This window comes from Dicentrarchus labrax, unplaced genomic scaffold (assembly GCF_905237075.1).
Source record: "Dicentrarchus labrax unplaced genomic scaffold, dlabrax2021, whole genome shotgun sequence".
Taxonomy (NCBI): Eukaryota; Metazoa; Chordata; class Actinopteri; family Moronidae; genus Dicentrarchus; species Dicentrarchus labrax.
Genome location: NW_026136722.1, coordinates 13,457,362 through 13,477,052, shown reverse-complemented (window position 1 = coordinate 13,477,052; position 19,691 = coordinate 13,457,362). Strand labels below are relative to the sequence as shown.

The 19,691-nt window shown below is 41.0% G+C and overlaps 1 protein-coding gene across 2 annotated transcripts in view; it reads right to left on the bottom strand.

The window, feature by feature from the left end:
• srcin1a (SRC kinase signaling inhibitor 1a) overlaps positions 1-16,328 on the bottom strand; it is a 101,448-nt gene extending 85,120 nt beyond the window's left edge. For both annotated transcript variants that reach the window (XM_051387166.1, XM_051387168.1), the window contains exon 1: positions 15,816-16,328. In XM_051387166.1, the coding sequence (XP_051243126.1) occupies positions 15,816-15,837 (22 nt within the window). In that variant the 5' untranslated portion in view covers positions 15,838-16,328. The remainder of the gene's footprint in view (positions 1-15,815) is intronic.
• Between the last annotated feature and the right edge of the window lie 3,363 nt (positions 16,329-19,691).

Genomic DNA, 19,691 nt, shown 5'->3' with positions numbered 1-19,691 from the left:
GCCGCATAAGAACAAAATGGCTACATCGAAAGACTGCTGTCAAATCTAAAGAGAGACAGACAATTACCCCTCTTAAACCCAATGATAATATGCAAACACACAGACACATAGACATAACCCCTAAACCTTTTGACATATTTGAGAGGAAACAGAGGATTTTCAACCCAATTCTGCCAAATGCCACTCTCATCTCCTATCCATCACAAAATATCCTCTTTTTTAGCTTCAGTCCAATTAAAGTGATTATGCGACAGAGAAGGAAGCATAATATGATGATTATGATAATGACAGCGACAACCAGACGTGACTTGTTGTGAATGAGGCACAGGTGCAAAGCTAGACCCAGGCAGTTCATTCCCAAGCAGAGGATTTGGCACACAAGAGCTAGGAATATGTTAGCATACCACACAAAGAGATGGGAGATAAAAGCCGACCCTTGAACTCACAGAGACAGTAATACACACTTGTTGTGGGAAGGAGATACAGGTGTCACAGCCCAATATCTCTTAATTGCTCTTGGGATGATTTACAACAGAAACTGTAGGAACTGGCAGCAGCAGCTTCCATTTAAGTGGTTTGCAGGGTTTGAACACTGCCTGGAATTCGTTATGATGGTTGACTGGTGATACTTATTCAAGCAAAGTTAAGAAAGTCTGTCAGTATGTCATGATAGTGGACCTTACCAAAGCATCAGATAAAATCAACTGTCGTGCTCTTAGGGATGCAAAACAAAATGATTTTCAATACTGTTTAATCTTTCTTAATCAGTTTATAAAATATCATTTTAAAATCCCCATCACAAATTCTTGAAATGCCTTTTTTAATTTGACCTTTAGTCAGAGAGATATAGATATTTGAGTTTTCAAAAATGGGGTTAGGAATTGTAAGATATATACTGATATGCTCTTTGAAAATGAACTTGTCGGTAACCTCTGGTGGACAAACTATGTCATGATGACGCTGCTGTACTGCAATTTGTTATTGCCTATCAGGGGACATATACACAGATATATCAGCGACAAGTTAATATCAGACAGTGTAAGTCTTATACCCAACAATACAATCTAGGTATTAGTATAAGGCACACATATTAAAGAAAATATAGATTGTTAAAGTATTAAACTAGGGATTAAAAGAGCTTAATGGCCAGGAAGATTTACTGACAAATATTAGCTTATCGCAGCTATATTGTTGTATTGGGCAATAAATAAAAAACGTATACATACAGTTTTTAAAACTTATCAGCCTCTACTAGACATGTATTGACTACAAAGTTAAAATGGCATAAATTATGTGAAATACAAACCTGAAGCATCACTTATGTTCCTGGCCATCACAGTGCCTCACCGTTTTCCAGTACTGTATATAAACAGCATGATGCCTGCCAGCATTTGCTCGCCACAACTACCTACAGACTCCATCTGAGAATGTGATTACTTAGCCTGGCTTGAAGCAGTAAATAACACATTATAGGTACTCTTGGCTCTAATCTCAATTCAAGTAACTATATTGACAGCAATTTTAAACACCATTAGTCCACTGTTTCAGTATTTTCAAACTGTTTAATATACATGGGTTTCCAAGGCACTCTGAAATCAATCACTGGGATATTTTCTTCACCATTTAAAGACTCTGCCGAGAGTTTAGTGCATTGTGCTGCTCTGGTGGAAAGTCAAGCAAGGCCTATGGGCTCCAGACAGCAGTAAGGCTAGCATTCAGAGCATGTCAGGTGGGCGGCACGCAAAGATAGGACATTTTTGTGACGTATGAATAGGCTGGACCAGGGTGAGGACAGGGAAAAGAACAAAGGGCCACAATAAAGCCTTGTGCGTCCCTGAACTCCTGCGTCAAACATCCACCAACGAGCGGAGGGAAGAGAAATCAATACCGACTCATGCTTTGCCCTGGCAGCATCAGGTATATTCGACCGTGAAGACAAAACAAGAAAAGATGAGAGAGAGAGAGCACAGGAGGAGACTAGGAGAGGAAGAGAGCGATGAAGCACATTTTGAAGGCCAACCCTGCTCCCTATTGTTATTAGACAGCTCCCTAGCCACCCTCCGATGCACAATGCTGATGTTCTTTCTATCCGTGACCTTCTTCTGTTAGATCTTGTTGTACTCTCTTCCTAAACAACTCATCTGTAGAGCTTCTGCAAAAATGATCTATTTCAATCTGGTCTTCATATTGCTTTCAATCATGTATGCATTGTGCAAGTGTCAAAAATTACCATAACAACACACAAAGTTAGAAAGGTTAAATTAAGTCTGGAACAAATAGGAAATTAAGAACTTGCTGCCTCAGTTGGCATTTTCCATGAAGCCTCTGTTAGTCGGGAGTCGTGAGAGCGAGATGTGCAGGTGACCAACACCCCCGAGGGCTGAGTGACACCTAAAGGGCACAGCTTGGCTTCTCCAAGACATCTGCAGCGTGTCTCATTAGTATTCAGCTATGAATCATTCAAATACAGCCGGCTGTCATTATCAGCAGAAGAAGGGGACACACTCGGACACACACACACAGACACACTTTGGGGCACACGCAAAGACTATATCAGAAAATGTTAAGACAAAAATCTGCACAAATATGGAGGAAAAGTACAACTAGCAAAAACGCCAATCGATCCAGCTTATCCAATGTGAGGATTTTCTTTTTTCCCCCATTTTATACCGTGTAAATTTCATATTTCTGGGTTTTGTGCAGTTGGTTGGACAAAATAATCCAAAGACTACAACCTACAGCAAACTCCAGGTACTCCATATACACTTCCTGCTTTACTTAAGATTAAACCAGATTGGGACACAGAATTTGGCATTATCATGACAATCAATGGACAAACGCAATGGAAGAAATCTTGTTCATTGTATACAAAATTTCAAGTCATACAATTCAAAATAGTTCAAATGGTACACTCAGGTTGCAAAATTAACCAGGCCAGTGAATGTTCAAATTTGTCCAGCCACTCAATAGATTACCATTGCTTTTTGGCTGGAGTGAAGCAAATCTACCAGCCACTTGTATATTTTACCAGCATTTGGCTGATGCTATTTTTGTGCCATGGATACACTACAGAAAATCTAAATTCGAAAAGATGTACCCGAATATGGCTGACACTTGTGACAGATGTTCAGGCTCCTTGTAATCTCACTCAAATGTTTTGTTCATGTCCAAGACTGCGGGAGTACTCAAAGTCTTAGTGGTACAGGGGCTGGGCGGATTCATTATTGGAACAATACATGTAATTGTATTGTTGTGTAATGATTGCTAAAATGCCAATAAAATGTCTTAATTGAAAAAAAAAGAAATCAACTAATCATTACAGCCCTAGTCATCAGATGTCATGTTTTGTCCAACCAACAGTCTAAAACCAAAAAGATATTCCCTTTACTGTCATTGAAGACTAAGAAAACCAGAAAATATATTTACATTTCAGAAGTTAGAACCAGAGAATACTGGGCATATACTGTCAACCGACTGTCTATGTAGACAGTAACACAATCGGAGTGCAATGAAGAAACATGGAAAACACACACAAAAACCTCCTTGTGTGCTTGCACAAGGTGAGACCTCTCTCCTACAGAACCCCATTTGCATGCTGTACAACAACTGTTTGTGGTTAACGTGTTCACACACAGACTACTAATGCAGGAAGGATCAACTTCAAATAAAGATACATCTCTCCATCTCTCTCTCGCTGCGATTGTCAGAAGGGTACATGCTCAGTGGAGACTCAGACTCAGGAGTAACTACAAAGGCACAACAACTCTGTGTCCTCGACATTTCATCGCCATACTTGGCATCGATTGTCTATAGCATTGTGCTGTGACCAGCAGCAGGACAGTCAGTGATAACCCAGTGAGGTACAACGTATTTGTCAATTTGTTCTCGACTCAGCCAGGAGTTAGCATTTATTAATTACATCACATCTAATGTCTACTGAGAGATCTATTTACTTTAAAACATTGCAACAGCAGACGTGTATACTTGCCCACAAGTGGCCACTTGTTGTTTTAGTGTATACAATGTAACACACATGCCCTTTATATGTTTATGCCAGCATGAATGCACATCAGTATCTTTTCTTCCAGCAATACTTTAAACTGAAACCATGGTTGTTTTTCTCCACTCTGAAATGCAGTTTCACTGTTCTCAAGTTGCACTTGACACATCGCAGGAGGTAGGAAAGAAACAAAGTAACCAGTTGTGCAATTTCAAAGACAACACTGGGGAAGACACAAAGCAATAAGGAGAAGTCCACGGTGGTTTCAACAACCTTTTTCTGGCATTTTCCAAATCTATGAAACAGAACAGTTAATGAAACCAGTCAAATACAAACTCCCCACAGAGCCCACGATACATTAATAATTGAATGAATATTTGAAGCTTTGTTCCAGGGTGAGAGAGAAAGAAACCCGTGAGAGCAGAAGAAATGAGTGATTGATGTTGATAAAAGGAGGCCAGACATTGCCTGCATAAGCTGAACAGGTGTCAGATATGGCCAGGAATTTTTTTTTATAATAAATACCTTAAACAATAATCTTTATCAACCCTTTGCCTTATCTCTGACACCACCCAACCAGCACCAACCCCTTTTATAAATGACAATGCCACATGAACAGGCCTACCAGAAGTAGGCTCAGGGAAAAGGTCACTGAGATGCAAAACAACCACAAAGAGACCCAAAATAACGTGGCTAAAGAGTCACAAGACAACCGCGAAGAAATGCAAAACAACATCCTGGCCGATATCTCATTGCAGATATTAAGTGAAATTAAGTTGTGTAAAGAAATTCAATATTGACTGATGTATCTTTATAACGTCAGTCAATATCAGTATTAGCCTCCAAAATCCTGTATTGTTCGTGCTATCGAAACAAAACACAAAGAGATGCAAGACATCCACAAAGAGAAACAAAACAACCACAAACGACACAGCTTACTCTTGTGTAGGAGGGCTGGGTGGGCCTTTCACATGTCTGTGTCCAGGGGCCTGTTGTCTCATAATCCACCCATGCATTCCCGGCGATATTTAACTCAATGAACAAATATCACTGAGGTCTGAATGACAGGCAGCGACCCATCTGTGTACACTCCTCCATCTTCATAGCATCTGTTTGGCAGTGGGAGGGAGTGGGCCGGGCTGGATAAGCCCTGCTGCCAAACCCTGGAGCTTCTCACTGCAGCTCTGCAGCCGGCGCTGCAACATCCCTACTGCCATCTAGAAGGTGGAGCTGGTATTTTACTGTGATGGCCTTTGGCATCCTGGTGTGCCAAGAGGAAGCAAGAGAAATGAGACAAAGCTGCAACAATGGACAAGTAGCCAACCTCAACTTCCTAGCCAAGCAAAAACATATCTGCCAAACCCTAAGGAGCAGGCTGAAGGAGCCACACCCACCTCTCTGCAGAGAGTGAAATAATAATGGAGCTGAAAAAACATCTTGAACTAGAACTACCTACACAAAAACAAAAAAAAGGGAGGCAAATACACAAATACAAATGTATTAAAGAAATAAACATGTACATTTAAATGGGTGTGCACAAACACAGAGAGAGATTATAAGGTCACGATTGCTGCACTTTGTTTCTAAACACCTGCTGGAAGATCAGTTGCTTGATGTATGGCTGGGTGATACAGCATGCATGCACAATGAGGTTAATCCATTGTTTATCGGTGCAGAAGAACTGGTAAGTGGGTTCATTAGAGATGTGGAAAACATTTATCACATCAGAAGGCATGAATCTACAATGTCAGAGGCTGTAAAGGTGTGTTTTTAGGGGACGAACTCCAGCAAGAACACACCGTATGACCGCACAGTTTCAGAGCAGGGGAAAAGAAGGAGATTGTGTGAGCTTTTGTGTACGTGCGATGATATGTATTCACTATCAGTGCGCAAAGCTTAAGTCTAAAACAGAGAGTGCAGCATGTACATAGGTGTCAGTGATGCCAACAAATTTGATGACAATGATTTTTTTAAATGTATACAGCATCTGGCATATATACAGCATTTAACCCCAGAGCCTCATAATACCCCCCTGCTGCCGGTCTTCCTCGCTGCACCTCCACCACCTCAACAACCGGGTCTGTGAGCCTCTTGTTTCCTAGTAACTGTGGGAGGAACATAGGGCTTGGTGAATGGAGGGGCATTTCTAATCATGTCTGTCAGTTGTGCACACCATGCATTGATTTTCTTGCAGGAATGTCTATGGTAACATGACAATATAAACTCAAGCTGCCAGTTTATTAGAAGAATCTAAAATTAATGCAGTCTGATACAAAATTCCTGCAATAAATTCTACCCTCATGAAGGTTATAATGTTTATGTTTACGTTGAAACTGTTTCACAGGTGTTGATTCAATTTGATGGTCATTTTGGCAGCTACACTTGTAACGGTGTGTTATACTGAGTGTGTTCTATTCTATTATTCTTTCCAACAAATGTATAATGGTAGACTAAATATTAGAAACACCTCTCTGTATAATGCAAAACATTATCATTATCACATTAACAATCACCACAGCAGCCTCCAAAATGTCTGTAAAGTTGAATCAACACATCTCTAAAACAGTTTCAACATAAACGGAACATTATAAACTTCATAAGGGTAAAATACAATTGTTGTATTACCCTGCTTTTTTTAAACTAGCTGTACTGAATAAACTGCCAACTTGTTTAAGTAATTTATCAAAAAAATGTGCCAAATGGTTTCAGAGGATTTGCTGCAATTCTGTTTCATGTAACTGTAAGCTGTATAACTTTGAGCTTTGGTTTGGATAAAAAAAGCAATGCTGGCCTCTGGGATAAGATAATTAATCAAAATCTAAAATAATCTATAATGAAAAAATGTTTTACTTGCATCTCTGAAAAATGGTAAAAACAAAACAAAGAGAAACCAAACCCAAACGAAAGAACACATCCACACTGTGACAACCTTCAAACACCCTTGTTACAACCTACAGGCTGAGCTCAGGCTTTGGCAGTGATTACCTCTGTGTGCAGTCCTCAACAGAGCTCTAGTTATTGAACAAGGTCAAACATTGAAAGGCAACTCCTTGCTGCTGAAATTATGACCACTGAGTGACTCACTAACACCAGCAATAACAAGGCGACGCATGAAACCAGACTAACACATCCAGTCATATTCAGCACAGCCATTTTCCTCCCTCTTTCTGTTTTTCACCCACTGCTCACTACAGCCACTAAGCCAATCCATCCCAACACTTTCTCTGCCCATAATCTAGGAAAATCTCAGCACAGTGTTCATATCTCTCCTGCCTGCCGTGTATTTCTGTTGCACACTGGCTATGCTTCAAAAATGCCAATGTCATGCACTATGTTAGAGCCCTTGCTTTCCCATAAATGTCTGGGACTGAAGAGATGGATGCCACCCAGCTAATCGATCAGGAGACACAAAACATAGGCAGCACTGGATGAAGCAGAGGGATACAGGTCTTGTCTCTGACCTTTTCATACTCGCTGCTCTAATAGTTTTTGGCGGTGAGTTTGGGCTCATCCATGAATTTCACATGCAATGTTTATGATGCCGGTGGCCCCTGTTACAGAAAATCCATCTTTTAAGCTCGGCAGGATAATGCAAGCCTGTATCTGCTTCCCACCCTGTTACAAGTCATTACATGTATATTAGTGGGCGATAACGTGGGAATTGGTTTCCTTGTCAGAAGGGTAACTCCTAGTGGGGAAAATGAGGAAGGAAATGAAAAGTGATCCACAAGGTTGCAGCAGAGCATAGCCTTTCTTACTGCAGAGACTTGCAATGGCATGGAAAGCACAGAATACTCACACAGCTATGGATACATACTGAAATGAATGAGTGATTTAAGAGATTGAGACTAGTACACAACTGACAGTAAATGTGATGGAGGTTCAAATGTTGACTGGGATTGAGAGAATATGGAAATCTAAATTGTAGCTGAGCCCAGAGGCAGTGCAGACAGATTTGATGCTCAAATTTGCAAAGTGATACTAAATCTCTCGTTAGAGTTTGATAAATCAACCTTAAGTCTGAACGTGCAGTGTCAAGCAAAGGAGGAGGACAAAGTAGGATATGGTGAAGGAGTCTACTGAGACCGAAAGCAGAATGAGATGAGGGATATTTGGGTCCAGTCAGGAGCAGAAGGAGGCTAATCTGCCCAAAATCATCAGAGCCTGCGCTGCCTGCTTTGTATTCTTGCCTGAGCATCTTGGGAATGAAAATCAGAAGTGATGAGAGGAGAACGTAGGAGGAAACGGTCTGAGTGAGAAGAGAGAAGACTATTACTGCTTCCTCTAGCGCCTCACTAACATCACCATCTTCATTTCTTCTAACTCTCCTCCTTTCTTCCTTTCTCTCTTGCTTCTGGGGAAGTTTTAGGGAACGACCGTTTCCCTCTTTCAGGTTTCTGAGCTTCAGTTCAGCACCTTTTGTGAAGTAACCCAGACACCAGAAATGAGTCTTTAGCCCAGAGGTATCAGAAACGCAAGCTAAATCAGGCTCTTCTTGATATGAAATGCACTCCAATCTATACTCTAACAGGTTCGTAAGTGATTCTACTCAACTCTCTCTGAACCCTTTTTAAGTATTCACCTGGCTTTAAATCTTTAATAATAACCACAAAAACATGTCCACGTAACAAAACACAACCTTGTGGGAAGGAGAGCAGTGCAACATGATCTGCATCTCCTATGTTTAGACTACTGCTGTCCCGTGCACGGAGGAAGCAGATGTATTTGAATCTGACACTGTGTGCCCCATTTCTACTGAATATTAAAAGCAGAGTGTATGCATGCTGCTATTTCAGGTATTACAAAACACCAGGTGAGGCTCAAATGGATGTTAGAGCTCTTTGTTCCACAAGGAGAGATACCCTTTGGTTATGGAGGTGCAAATGTTGTATTAGCAGGAAAGTAGCGTCCTGCCGTTGCATTTCCTTTAAAAAACAACAAAAAAGGAGAATCAATATTCAATATAACACAGTCCAGTACACCACCATACCTACAACCTCAATAATACATATATAGTGGAATTAACACCTCTCTGACAATGTCAACAGAAACTGAATATTACAACCTTTGTAAATGTAGAATTTGTGGAATTTCTGTTGTATTGGATTGCAATAACTTGTACGCAATAAAGGGGCGGGGGAGAACATTTAAAGAAAGCTTGCCCAAGGATTGTATTTAATTTTCCTGTCTTTACTGGAGTGTGTGAAGAGCAAGCAATAGAAGAGGCAACTGACTGTTGATTATCTTAACGATAATAGGAGTCTTACTTGCAATTCAAATAAACACATAGATGATTTCTGTAATGTAGCTGAGGGAGAAAACCCAATTAGCAGGAACAGTGTTACAGCAAGAGTTCGACATTTTGGGAATCGCATTTATTCACTTTCACTTTATTCTCTTTCTTCTTTTCTTAGAGTTAGATGACAGTTAGATACCACACTCACGTATGTGCAGTAAAAATGTAGTTTATTTAATTACAAATCTAAAATAAGCTCAAAACAGAATTTGCATGCACACACATACTCTTCAATGATCTGCAAGTCAGTTTTGAAGTCGCCACCGGCATGTTTTACAAGTTGATTTTTCAATTCACCAAAAGTACATTGTGTGAACATAAATGAGTGGGATGATTGCTGTCCTGAAAATAGTGACAGTGTGAATACTGTCAATCATCTGTGCACTGATTGCCACAGACTGGGTGGGTCGTGAAGGGAGAGGAGAGAGTTGCCTATTTTATCATCAGCTATTGTCATTATCTACTCAGGCTAACGCACTGGTGAGGTCTATATTCCAACATACATTTCAAATATTTGCTTTTCTAACTGGTGGTTTCACTTCACATTTCTTTCTTTCAAAGATCCCAAAAGTTCAAAAAGGAACCATTAATCACTGCAAAAACAGTTGAGTTCTGAAGCCAAGCAACAGCCTTTTGCCTACCAAATTTGAATATTTACCTCATTATCTCCTAAATTTTCACAAATTGATCTGCGCTGTACCAACTGTCACTGAAGAAGAATACAGATGCCTTCAAATACTGTCTGGAAGCATTGCAATTACTGGTACATTTTAACCGACTAATAAACTGTCAAATAGCCAACAAATGAAAAAGTTTAAATTTGCTTAAGACAGCAAGATGTTTTGTCTTTATATACAACAACACTGACAAAGTTGGATCTTTGTCTTTTATTTCTCCTGCTGCAGCACAAAGGAACTCTGTTCCTGGTCTCTCAAACAGTCAGCAGAAAGCTACTTTTGATTTAGAATCCATTTTGTTATGTCTCACTGCAGAACACCTTAATACACGACAGGTTGTTTTTATGACTCACAGGCTGGAGCTTTCAAAGAGCACATTAGGGCACCAAGACTTTTTCAACAGATCACTGTGGACCAACTAGAGCTTTGTGAGCCGGGAAAAGCTAGAGGATAATGAAGTAAATATTGGCCTCCTGGACCCACAGTGCAATTGCTTCGGGATCATGTTTTACAGGCTGCTCTGGAGTAATTTTATTGTTATTTTCTGCCCTTTTTGGAAATCTAACCAACCTGCTGCAGCCACCTCAGTTGTTTAAGAGAAGACTCACAAGAAGTTGTACCATCTAACTTGATTTGTGTACTGACAGAAACTTTACTAGCTGAAAGGAAGTGATCGTACTTGTACTTGGTGATTGTAAGTTCTATACTTTAAATTATTTATGTTACAATAAGCTCCAGCATGTTTTTGTGTAAGAAAGACAGCAGCCACCATTTCAGCAAGTGCCCCAAAATAACGTATGTCACGTTCATGTCAGCCCTTTAGCAGCTGTATTACATTTTTCACCATGAAAACAATCATTCCATGACCCTAACCACTTGGTAATTATCGTAACAACAATAACAAACCTCCCCTAACCTCAGCAAATCAGTAATTTTAATCCAAAGCACGGACCAATGTTGTCACATCATAAAACAGATATGCAATCCGATACCAGTGCTTTCTTTTTCACTTTTTCAGTGTAAAATCTGTATACCTCACTGCATGAAACTCACAGGAATTGTCTTTATGTAAGATAACATGAGGATAGGGATTGCTGTGGCACTGGCTTAGATCTAGAGTTGGTTGCTGGGTGTCGTACAGTGGCTGACCACTGCTCCTACTACTTAGAATGGGTTAAATGCAGAGGACAAATTTCACTCTACACTGTACTGTGTATGATTGTACATGTGACAATAAAGTTGATTTATATTCTAATGGCCAATAACCAAGCATCTCCATCTTTTAGCATTACATTTTTAACCACCCACTCAATTGGTCTAGGTAAAATCGTTTACAAAAAAATAGCAAACTAAAATGCTCAAATATGAAGTAACACCTGGTGTTAACGTAGGAAAACTTTAAATGATACTATAATATTTTCTTTTAATTAATTAAAGCTTGACTTCATGTTATTTTAGATAGATAAGTGGGAAAAATAAGTTTAACATTTAACAGAGTGACCAGTGTGCTTTTAGAGTACAGAAGGTCATAGGACCTCCTAGCGACAGTAACTGCTCAACATCTCTCTTTTCTTTTCAATTTTCACTGAAAATGTCAAAATGAAATTAAAAGAGAGTAGGATTTCTTTCTAAACTAAAAAAAAAAACAATTCTATTGATTTTATAATAATTCATCCATTGTTTCATGAAACAAGAATTTACATGGATGGTTCATTTTATGTTGTTCATCATTATGCACAGATATCAAACTGCCCTGCACATCATGAAAATATGAACCTTTGATAAATGCATGTAATATTTAAACTCTTGAATCATTAATGACCTTGAGAGCTAACTAGTGTGCTTAACACTGCAGCTGAGAGGCTCATCATATTGGCCACAAACCTCGGGTGTAAAAGCAATTTACTCATAAAATGTCCAAATGCTGCTTGTATATCATCACTCCTCTGTACACTGACGCAAAGTATATATTTGTACACATGCATGTGCATGCATATATGTGAGCTCAAGCCATGGTGCATTTAGAACTTGCTGTGACAAGGACACTGTATGAAGCAAACCTAACATAAGGACAAGCTTGCTGGTTTGGACAGAGAAGTCTGGCATTTCTCCATCTCACAATCATTATGTGCTCAGCCCCTTTTATGCATGAGAGGTTGTGCCCCAGAATGTGTGGAGTCTGTATATCATGTTAATATTTTGTTTAGCAGATTTACTTGAACACCAGTACAAACTCCGGCAACACTATTCCCAGCAGGGTCAATTACTTCGGAAATGCCCTCAAAACATGCAGCTCTTCTGCCATAAAACATTGCATCATCATCAGCCAATCACAAGGCGGCATTCATAGGGCTTTGTGTGGCAGAGACCTAGGGAATAAGCAGGTGCGTAAGTACAAAACAATGACTCTACAAACATACTAAGATCCACACATGGCTGCATGCTGCTGTCAATAACACATGCTGGATTTAGTAATTGACAAACATTTCTACCAGAATATCATATTACTTGTGATCTGATCCGTATGTAATGTCTTCAACAAAGGCAAGGATAGAGGTGGTTCAATTGAGTTTGTGTCCTTGCATGTCAGGAAAATCTCTGACAGACACATAATGACATGACCCAGTACAGTCCACCCATCTATTGCTTTCAGTATTGTCCTCTCAAATGAAAAGAAGGTAAACAGAGCAGCAGCACTCAGCTGTTTTCAAAACACAATCTATTATCCTATCAGAAAAGCATTTACCTGCTTCTCTTTCCTGATGCTATCTCCGTGAAGCTTAAATCAGTTTGCACTATGATGGAAATATGAATTATCAATATCAGACCGAAATATGACGTTTGACTTAACTCACTAATCGAAATCTACCAATGTTTATCCTCCTTCATCCAGTTCATCCATCTGCAGTATTGAGTGTGTCATCGTGTTGCCAACATGTCTGCGCCAATGTTCAGTAAAAATCCTCGTTTTCTGTGATCAAATTCTAATATATCAGAGAAAATACAGCAAGCTACTGTGGCCAAGACGTTACCACATTACCTCATACTTTCAGTCTTAGTCCAAATGGTACTGGACTGAGTTTTTATCCAGTAAATCACAGCATGTTACCATACAAATACATCCTATTCCTTATCACACTTCATCTACACCCCCACTATGTTTTTGTCTTTGGTAGTATTCTCCTTTCATACAGTATAACACCACTACAACATGCACTGTAACACCATCTCAGTCACTGCAGCCCCCCCAGACACGGTTCTGGCTTTGCCTCACTGGAGAGGATCAGCAGATAGACAGACGTGTGTTGACATAAACCTCAGCTGAACATACGAGGTATAACATGGAGGCATAAAGCTACCAGGATCTGCCGTCTCTGCACAATGGCAACATTACGATAAGCATTAGCTCTCCGGCAGGCTAATACTGGGCTTAATGCTTGACTCTGCTTAATCTATTCTTCATGGTTTAGCCTAGCTGTGTGAACTGGTACAACTCTAATGGGTTTATAAAGATGCTTCTATATTTGCTTTGGTAGGCAGTGGTTAAACTGTGACTACTAAATGTAAATGGGATTCTTCTTTACTGGCCAACTGGCAAAGCTAAGTCTGATCTGGCAAATTGCCGGCTCACTGGTGGCCTGAATGCACAGCCCAAATATTAGCATGGTTTGTGGTTTGGATGCTTTAAGTTAAATTAGTAGCATAAATTGCCACCAACAGCAATGGTAATCTTGAGTACTGTAGGTCCATACAGCTAGAAATCCTTTGATACAGCACAACTGTTCTGTGCCTCTATAGAAACAGAAAGTCATTGCTTTAACATTCAGCCAAGAAAAAAAAGACACCCATGGCTCAGTATTCAGCCTAATCCATGTCAATCCCTCAAAGATAGACACTGACTACAGACAGAAATCCAAGGACAAGCTTTACAGTGGTAACTACAAAAAAATCCAATAGACCCACAGACCTCTAGCCAGTGCAAAAGGTCTCATGACACTGCAGCATGTGTCTGCCCTCACCTAAGCCTCAAACTGATTTCCTCTGCCTTTAAAGAGACCGATAAGGGCGTCTGACAAGAGAATTAAAATATCAACTTGGAGAAATGAGAAATGAAACCTTATAAAGGTCACCCAGCAAAAAGGCGAAACACAGCAACCAAAAACTGAACAGACAAGTTGAGGGCATCAATATTCTCCCCCAAACACATCTGAGAAAGAGCAAACAGCAAGCAAACAGGTTTAAAGAGCTGTTTACTATTCAACTGTTGAACCTTTGCAATCATCCAAGTAATGAGCTCATTTAGACACTCAACACTGTTAAAGAGAATTATGCTGCTGTTAGCCACCACAAGACCTCGGCATCACAACTTACCTGTCCATCTGCGTGCCAGCCCTTTTTTCGTCTTTCGTTCTTTCAAACTTCCTTTCATTCTTTCCCCGTCTTTCATATCCTCTGTCTCTTGTCTCGCTCCCCTTCCCCCCACTAGCTACCAGACTGTCCCTTGGTGAGAGGCAAGCAAGGTATGAACAGGAGGGGAGGAAGAAAGGAGGGATAAATAGGTGAGGGAGAAGGAAGAGTTAGAAGGGAAATGAAGGTGGATGAATTCCTTGAGCTGTGCTGCGCTGCCCCTTCTCTGAAAAGTGAGCATTCGTGCCTTTCCCCACTTCTCTCTTTATTTCTTTGCATCTTGATAGTGGATACTTTTTCTCTGCCTGTCAGTGAAGCCTTTCAAACCCAACAGGGTTTCAACTTGCCTCAAGTATATTCTTTTTTACTTTAACCCCCATACCCTTGCATTGTTTTTGTATCATTTGTCCCTACGTTTACACTCCCTCTTCCTGGAACACAGGTGTCATACATGTCAAATGTAAATTTGCCATACACTGCAATATATAATAAACAATATACACTTAACACATCTGGCGGCAAATATGACTGCCTCTCACCAGAAATAAGAGACATTCAGTTGATTTTGAAGCAAAGCATTATCAGGCTGCAAAGCAACTAGTATTTTACCAAAGGGATTGTAAAAGAGAGTGAAACAGAGAGATTAAAAGATTGAAAGAAAAAAAAGAGAGAGAGGCCTAAAGGGAACAGAGAGAGCATCACATGAAGGAGTTGACCCACCCGATCATCCATTTACAATACCATCCCCCATTCACTCTAGGCAAGCTGCCTAGTCCCCTCATTAAGATACCAGTGCATTGACCAATTCCTTTATTTGTCGTATCAATATTTGTTTCTTCTCTATCTTATTGTCTTTTTTCACGCACACCCTTTGGAGCGCTTTGCTTCCCAGAGGTCGTCCATGTGGTTGACAGCAGCAGTTGCAATCACCACTCCAACACACACACACATACAGAGGCAAGCACAATCACACTTTCACACTTTGCGCTCAACTACACACATGACAAAAATCAAGTCACCTCCCTCTCTCTTACACACACACACACACACACACACAGACTCACACCCACAAGCACCACCTGCTTCACTGATGGTACTTCTGCTCTACAACAGCCCCCTCCCATTTCTTGCTGCTCCCACAAATGGTGCCTCCACCCAGTGTTTTCCAACACCTCCAGCACCTCATCTTCGTATTCAACATCCCTGCAAGCCTCTCCCCTGGCACCTCACTCCTAACCTACTACCCATTAACTGATGCTACCTTACGGCATCACACTCCTCAAGCGATGCCGCGCTCCACGAGCCCTCAGCCCAACCCCCATCCCCTGCTTTCACAGAGTGTGACAGGAGGACAGCCAGCTGGTTGGATAGCACAACACGCAGAATCAAAAAGATACCTGCTACACAAGTATGCATGGAGATAGGGTTGACATGCCTTGGGATGGTGCATTGCCCATGCTGCGACACGGACGGCTGCAGCTGAAAGTGATCGCGTTTCCTGTTCCCCCTCCTCTTTTTTCCTCTCTCCTCCTCCCTCCTCCTGTCCCTCGCTTTCTGTTCTTCACAAAGTGCTGGATCTCTCGTTCCTTGTGCCGGTCCCCGCGCTCCTATTCGCTCCTCTCCTTCTACCGTCCTCCTTCCCTTTGTCTCGCGCTCGCTCTGGCTTTCTCTTTCCTCCGCTGGAACCTCCTTCGCGAGATGGCTGTGGTCCAGCAGCGGCGCTCCTGACAGGCACTGCGCGTGTGTGACTGCGAGCACGTGTGTGTGAATATGTGTGTGTGTGTGTGAGGGAGAGGTTGAGTGGGAGAGCCTGAGTGTGTGTGAGAGAGAGAGAAAGAGAGAGGGGCGTACTCTTCGGCAGTATGAGCCTTGGGAGACTGTGCATGCCGGTGCAGGGATGCTCAGCACACAGCTAAGAATGAAGCACAAATTTTGCCTATGATAAATTCACACTCCCTCACCCACTCTCTCTCACTTGCTCACTCCATGCCTTATTTCCTCCCCATTACACATTATAGTCTCGCTCTCTCTCTTAAAGATACAGGCAGCACGCTGCATTGCTACACGCCTTCGGCACATCTCATGATATGGTAATAAAGGGGAGTCCAGGGACATGGTCCTGTGTGGGGCTCAGCAGCTGAGCTAGCAGGGGGCGGGTGGAGGAATGCTTGGAGCATCTACTGTACCAGGAAAGGGGGAGGATGGGGGAGGGTGGTGGTGGTGGTGGTGAAGCAAGGAAGGGAGAGACAAGAGTGAACACTTGAAACATCCCCTAGTGACAACAGCAACTAATGATGAAGCTGTGTTGGGCCCGGGGCGAGGTTGTAAAAGATTGGCATGGCAACCAGAGCGCAGTGGCAGGTGAGAATGACGAGAAGGACGCCACAGGAGGGCAACCTTAGCATTACTGTGGCCTGTGGCTCTGCCCTGCTGGATGTTTGTTTTCAAGCATAAATTATTGTTCTGCAATCACAGTCCATAAGTAGGGCAGTGTTCTATTCTATTCAAGAATGTCCTTGAAACACAATGGGGAAAATCTATACTGAAATCAATCATGTACAATACTGTATCTGATAGAGGACAAAAAAAGGACAAAAAATGAGCTACAAGTAGCAAAGAGAAGCCAACGGATGGAGTGATACACGGTGAAGACCGTGGAAACCGTCAGGTGTTGTAGATGAGAGAGAGTATTGCTGTCAAACAGAGAGAGGCTCTAGTAGCTAATGGGTGCTGATGAATTAGGAGAGTAAGAGGGGGAGAGAGAGGGGGAGAAAGCAAAATGCCAGGAGATGGAGAGATAAAAGAGGATGGAGGAACATGATGAGAGTGATGAATAATGTATGGTCAGGCTGCACATGACTTACACAGCACACTGGCCTGTCCGTCATGTCCAGCTGGCTCACAGACTCAGGAAGAGGATACATCAGCTTGTCAGCCGGCGCTTGTCCACCTGAGCCAAAAACAAAACAGAAGCCTGCAACAGCACAAATTTACACATCATTTTTTTAAGCTGAAGTTAAGGTAAGGAAAGTTTAAAAGAGTATCTTCTAGATGTCAATGTCTACTAAAGTCTAAACAAATAGAAAGATCCTTTACAAGTGTGATGGAATGCGTCCAAGGTAATCAAAATGTCATCATATTTGGCAAAAACACATCAAGTCCATGTGTAATAGCACAAAAACATGACCTTATATGCCTCAACAATGGATGCCCTATATTACACAAATGTCAAAGTGTATTCACAGACGTAATATTAGATATAAATGTAATCCAGCAAAATCGTACATGGATAAAAGGTAATTGAATGTTGTTAATGTATGTATACTGTGTATGCAGGAGAACAAGGACAGGCTAATGTTCAACATGCTTTACTACATTGTGAGAGATCTAAATTGAAGCCATTTTGTTCTGGCTGATGGTGTTGGTGGTGAAAATGAAGTTGCCCAATGGGGGTTGGTTACTATTTATAGCAGATGATCCAATATTGAGACTGGAATATTTTTAATCAAATTAGTTTTTAAGTGGCAACAAGTAAGATTTTACTTCCTAGAGCACATGATGACATGTCTGCAGGGGGGTAATCAGTTCAGTAGGTGATCAGTACCTTAATAACATCACAGGTGTTATATTAGTAGCTTATACTCTCAGTGGTGCCAAAACCCTGATCAGTGAAATTCTGACAGGACTAGAGGCTATGCTGGAGACAGACTTCAAACTAGTAACTTTAGAAATATTTGATTACTTACTGCATTTATATCTGCACCAAAACATCTGTTCAGGAACCAAATATCCCATTATCTAAAATACAATTCATTATTCATTTAATCTTACACCAGGACTCCAGCACACTTGCAGGAATATGGCACTCAGCCCCAATCACCCTTTAAGGCATATCCTTAGAAGGATCCTCTGAGAGACTAAAACCAACTACGCCTTCAGTTGATCCTGGTGAACAAATCCTAACCCAATCACCCAAAGTGTTTCCTGCCCCGAATCCTTTAATATTGGGTATCTGCCAATACCCAATTCCAATCTAATACTTACATAGCAGCATAACATATGCAATGCTGATTAATATCTGGACATCAACAGGTGTAGCCTTTTAAGTCATCATCTTGAATTATCAACATGGTACTAAAGAAAGTTCAACAGTGAATGTGACTCCTGAAACAGATTTTTTGGGTTAGGCTGAGGGTTACACTCTCAGAAGTAACATGAATTAGTGTCCGCTGATATGATCTTCCGCCGGCGACCTTCTGTCGTTTTAACCAGCTAAAAGTGAGAAGTTACTAGCTGAATGTTTTGTACACTGGTACTCTATGCTACTGAGTTCATTTGGAGTCAGAGTTTTGTGAATCCAGGTATTATTTTAAGTAAGGTTATTGAAAAAAAAATGCAACAATATAAATTTCACATCTGTAATAATAATTAATAACATATAAAAAAACTAATTTGATCTATCTTCCATTATTTACGTCCTGCTGTAGCTTTTTTTATCCGTCCATTTCATGTAACATAAAGTATGTTGACATTGAATATGTCACACCAAGCATTTGCACATTACAGGCGATAAATATGCCAACTTTAAACTTGATTACTCCTTGCATACTAGAAAACAAACTGCTGCAGCAAGTCTAATAGATTATCAGCCCAAGGACATTGTCATATTGAGATAATTACTATGATTCGCATCATTTGTTGAACAGCTTACCATACTACTGCCCGATTATTTAAGAAAACTATATTGGAGATTATGTAGTGCTGATGGCATGTTTTGCCTCAGGCCTTCAATATTTTACAAAGGAGGAAGCTGTGCGTTGCAGAGGTACAACTTGCTGAGTAAGTAGCTCTATGGAGTTGATGAGCATGCTCTGCCACTGTCTCTGTCTCTCTCTAATAAAATGACATCTGCTGTTCTCTTGTTGGCTCTGGAACTGACCATATTGCAGTGGGAATTATCAGGACACTCAGTCTAAAAACTATTAGTTGTTTTTTTTCTTAGATATAATTTTGCAAGTTTTAAATGTCCAATCTCAGAAGACATTTTTCGTTGTCCCTAAGGAGTTAAAGAAACCCAGTTTGTCCTGGTTGTCCTCCTTCCTTCTCTCCATCTCAGCTGTGCGAGTTCATCGACCCAAAAACCCTTCAGCACATTCTGGGGCACAATAGATCTGCCCTCGCTTCAGTGGAAATTGGCCATCTGAGGTTATTAGAGGGGGGCTGGGGAAGAATGTCAATGACAGCGTGATTTGGATGCAGGAAGACAAGGCAGCAGGGGGCAGAGGTGTTCTTACTGTATAAGATAAAGAGA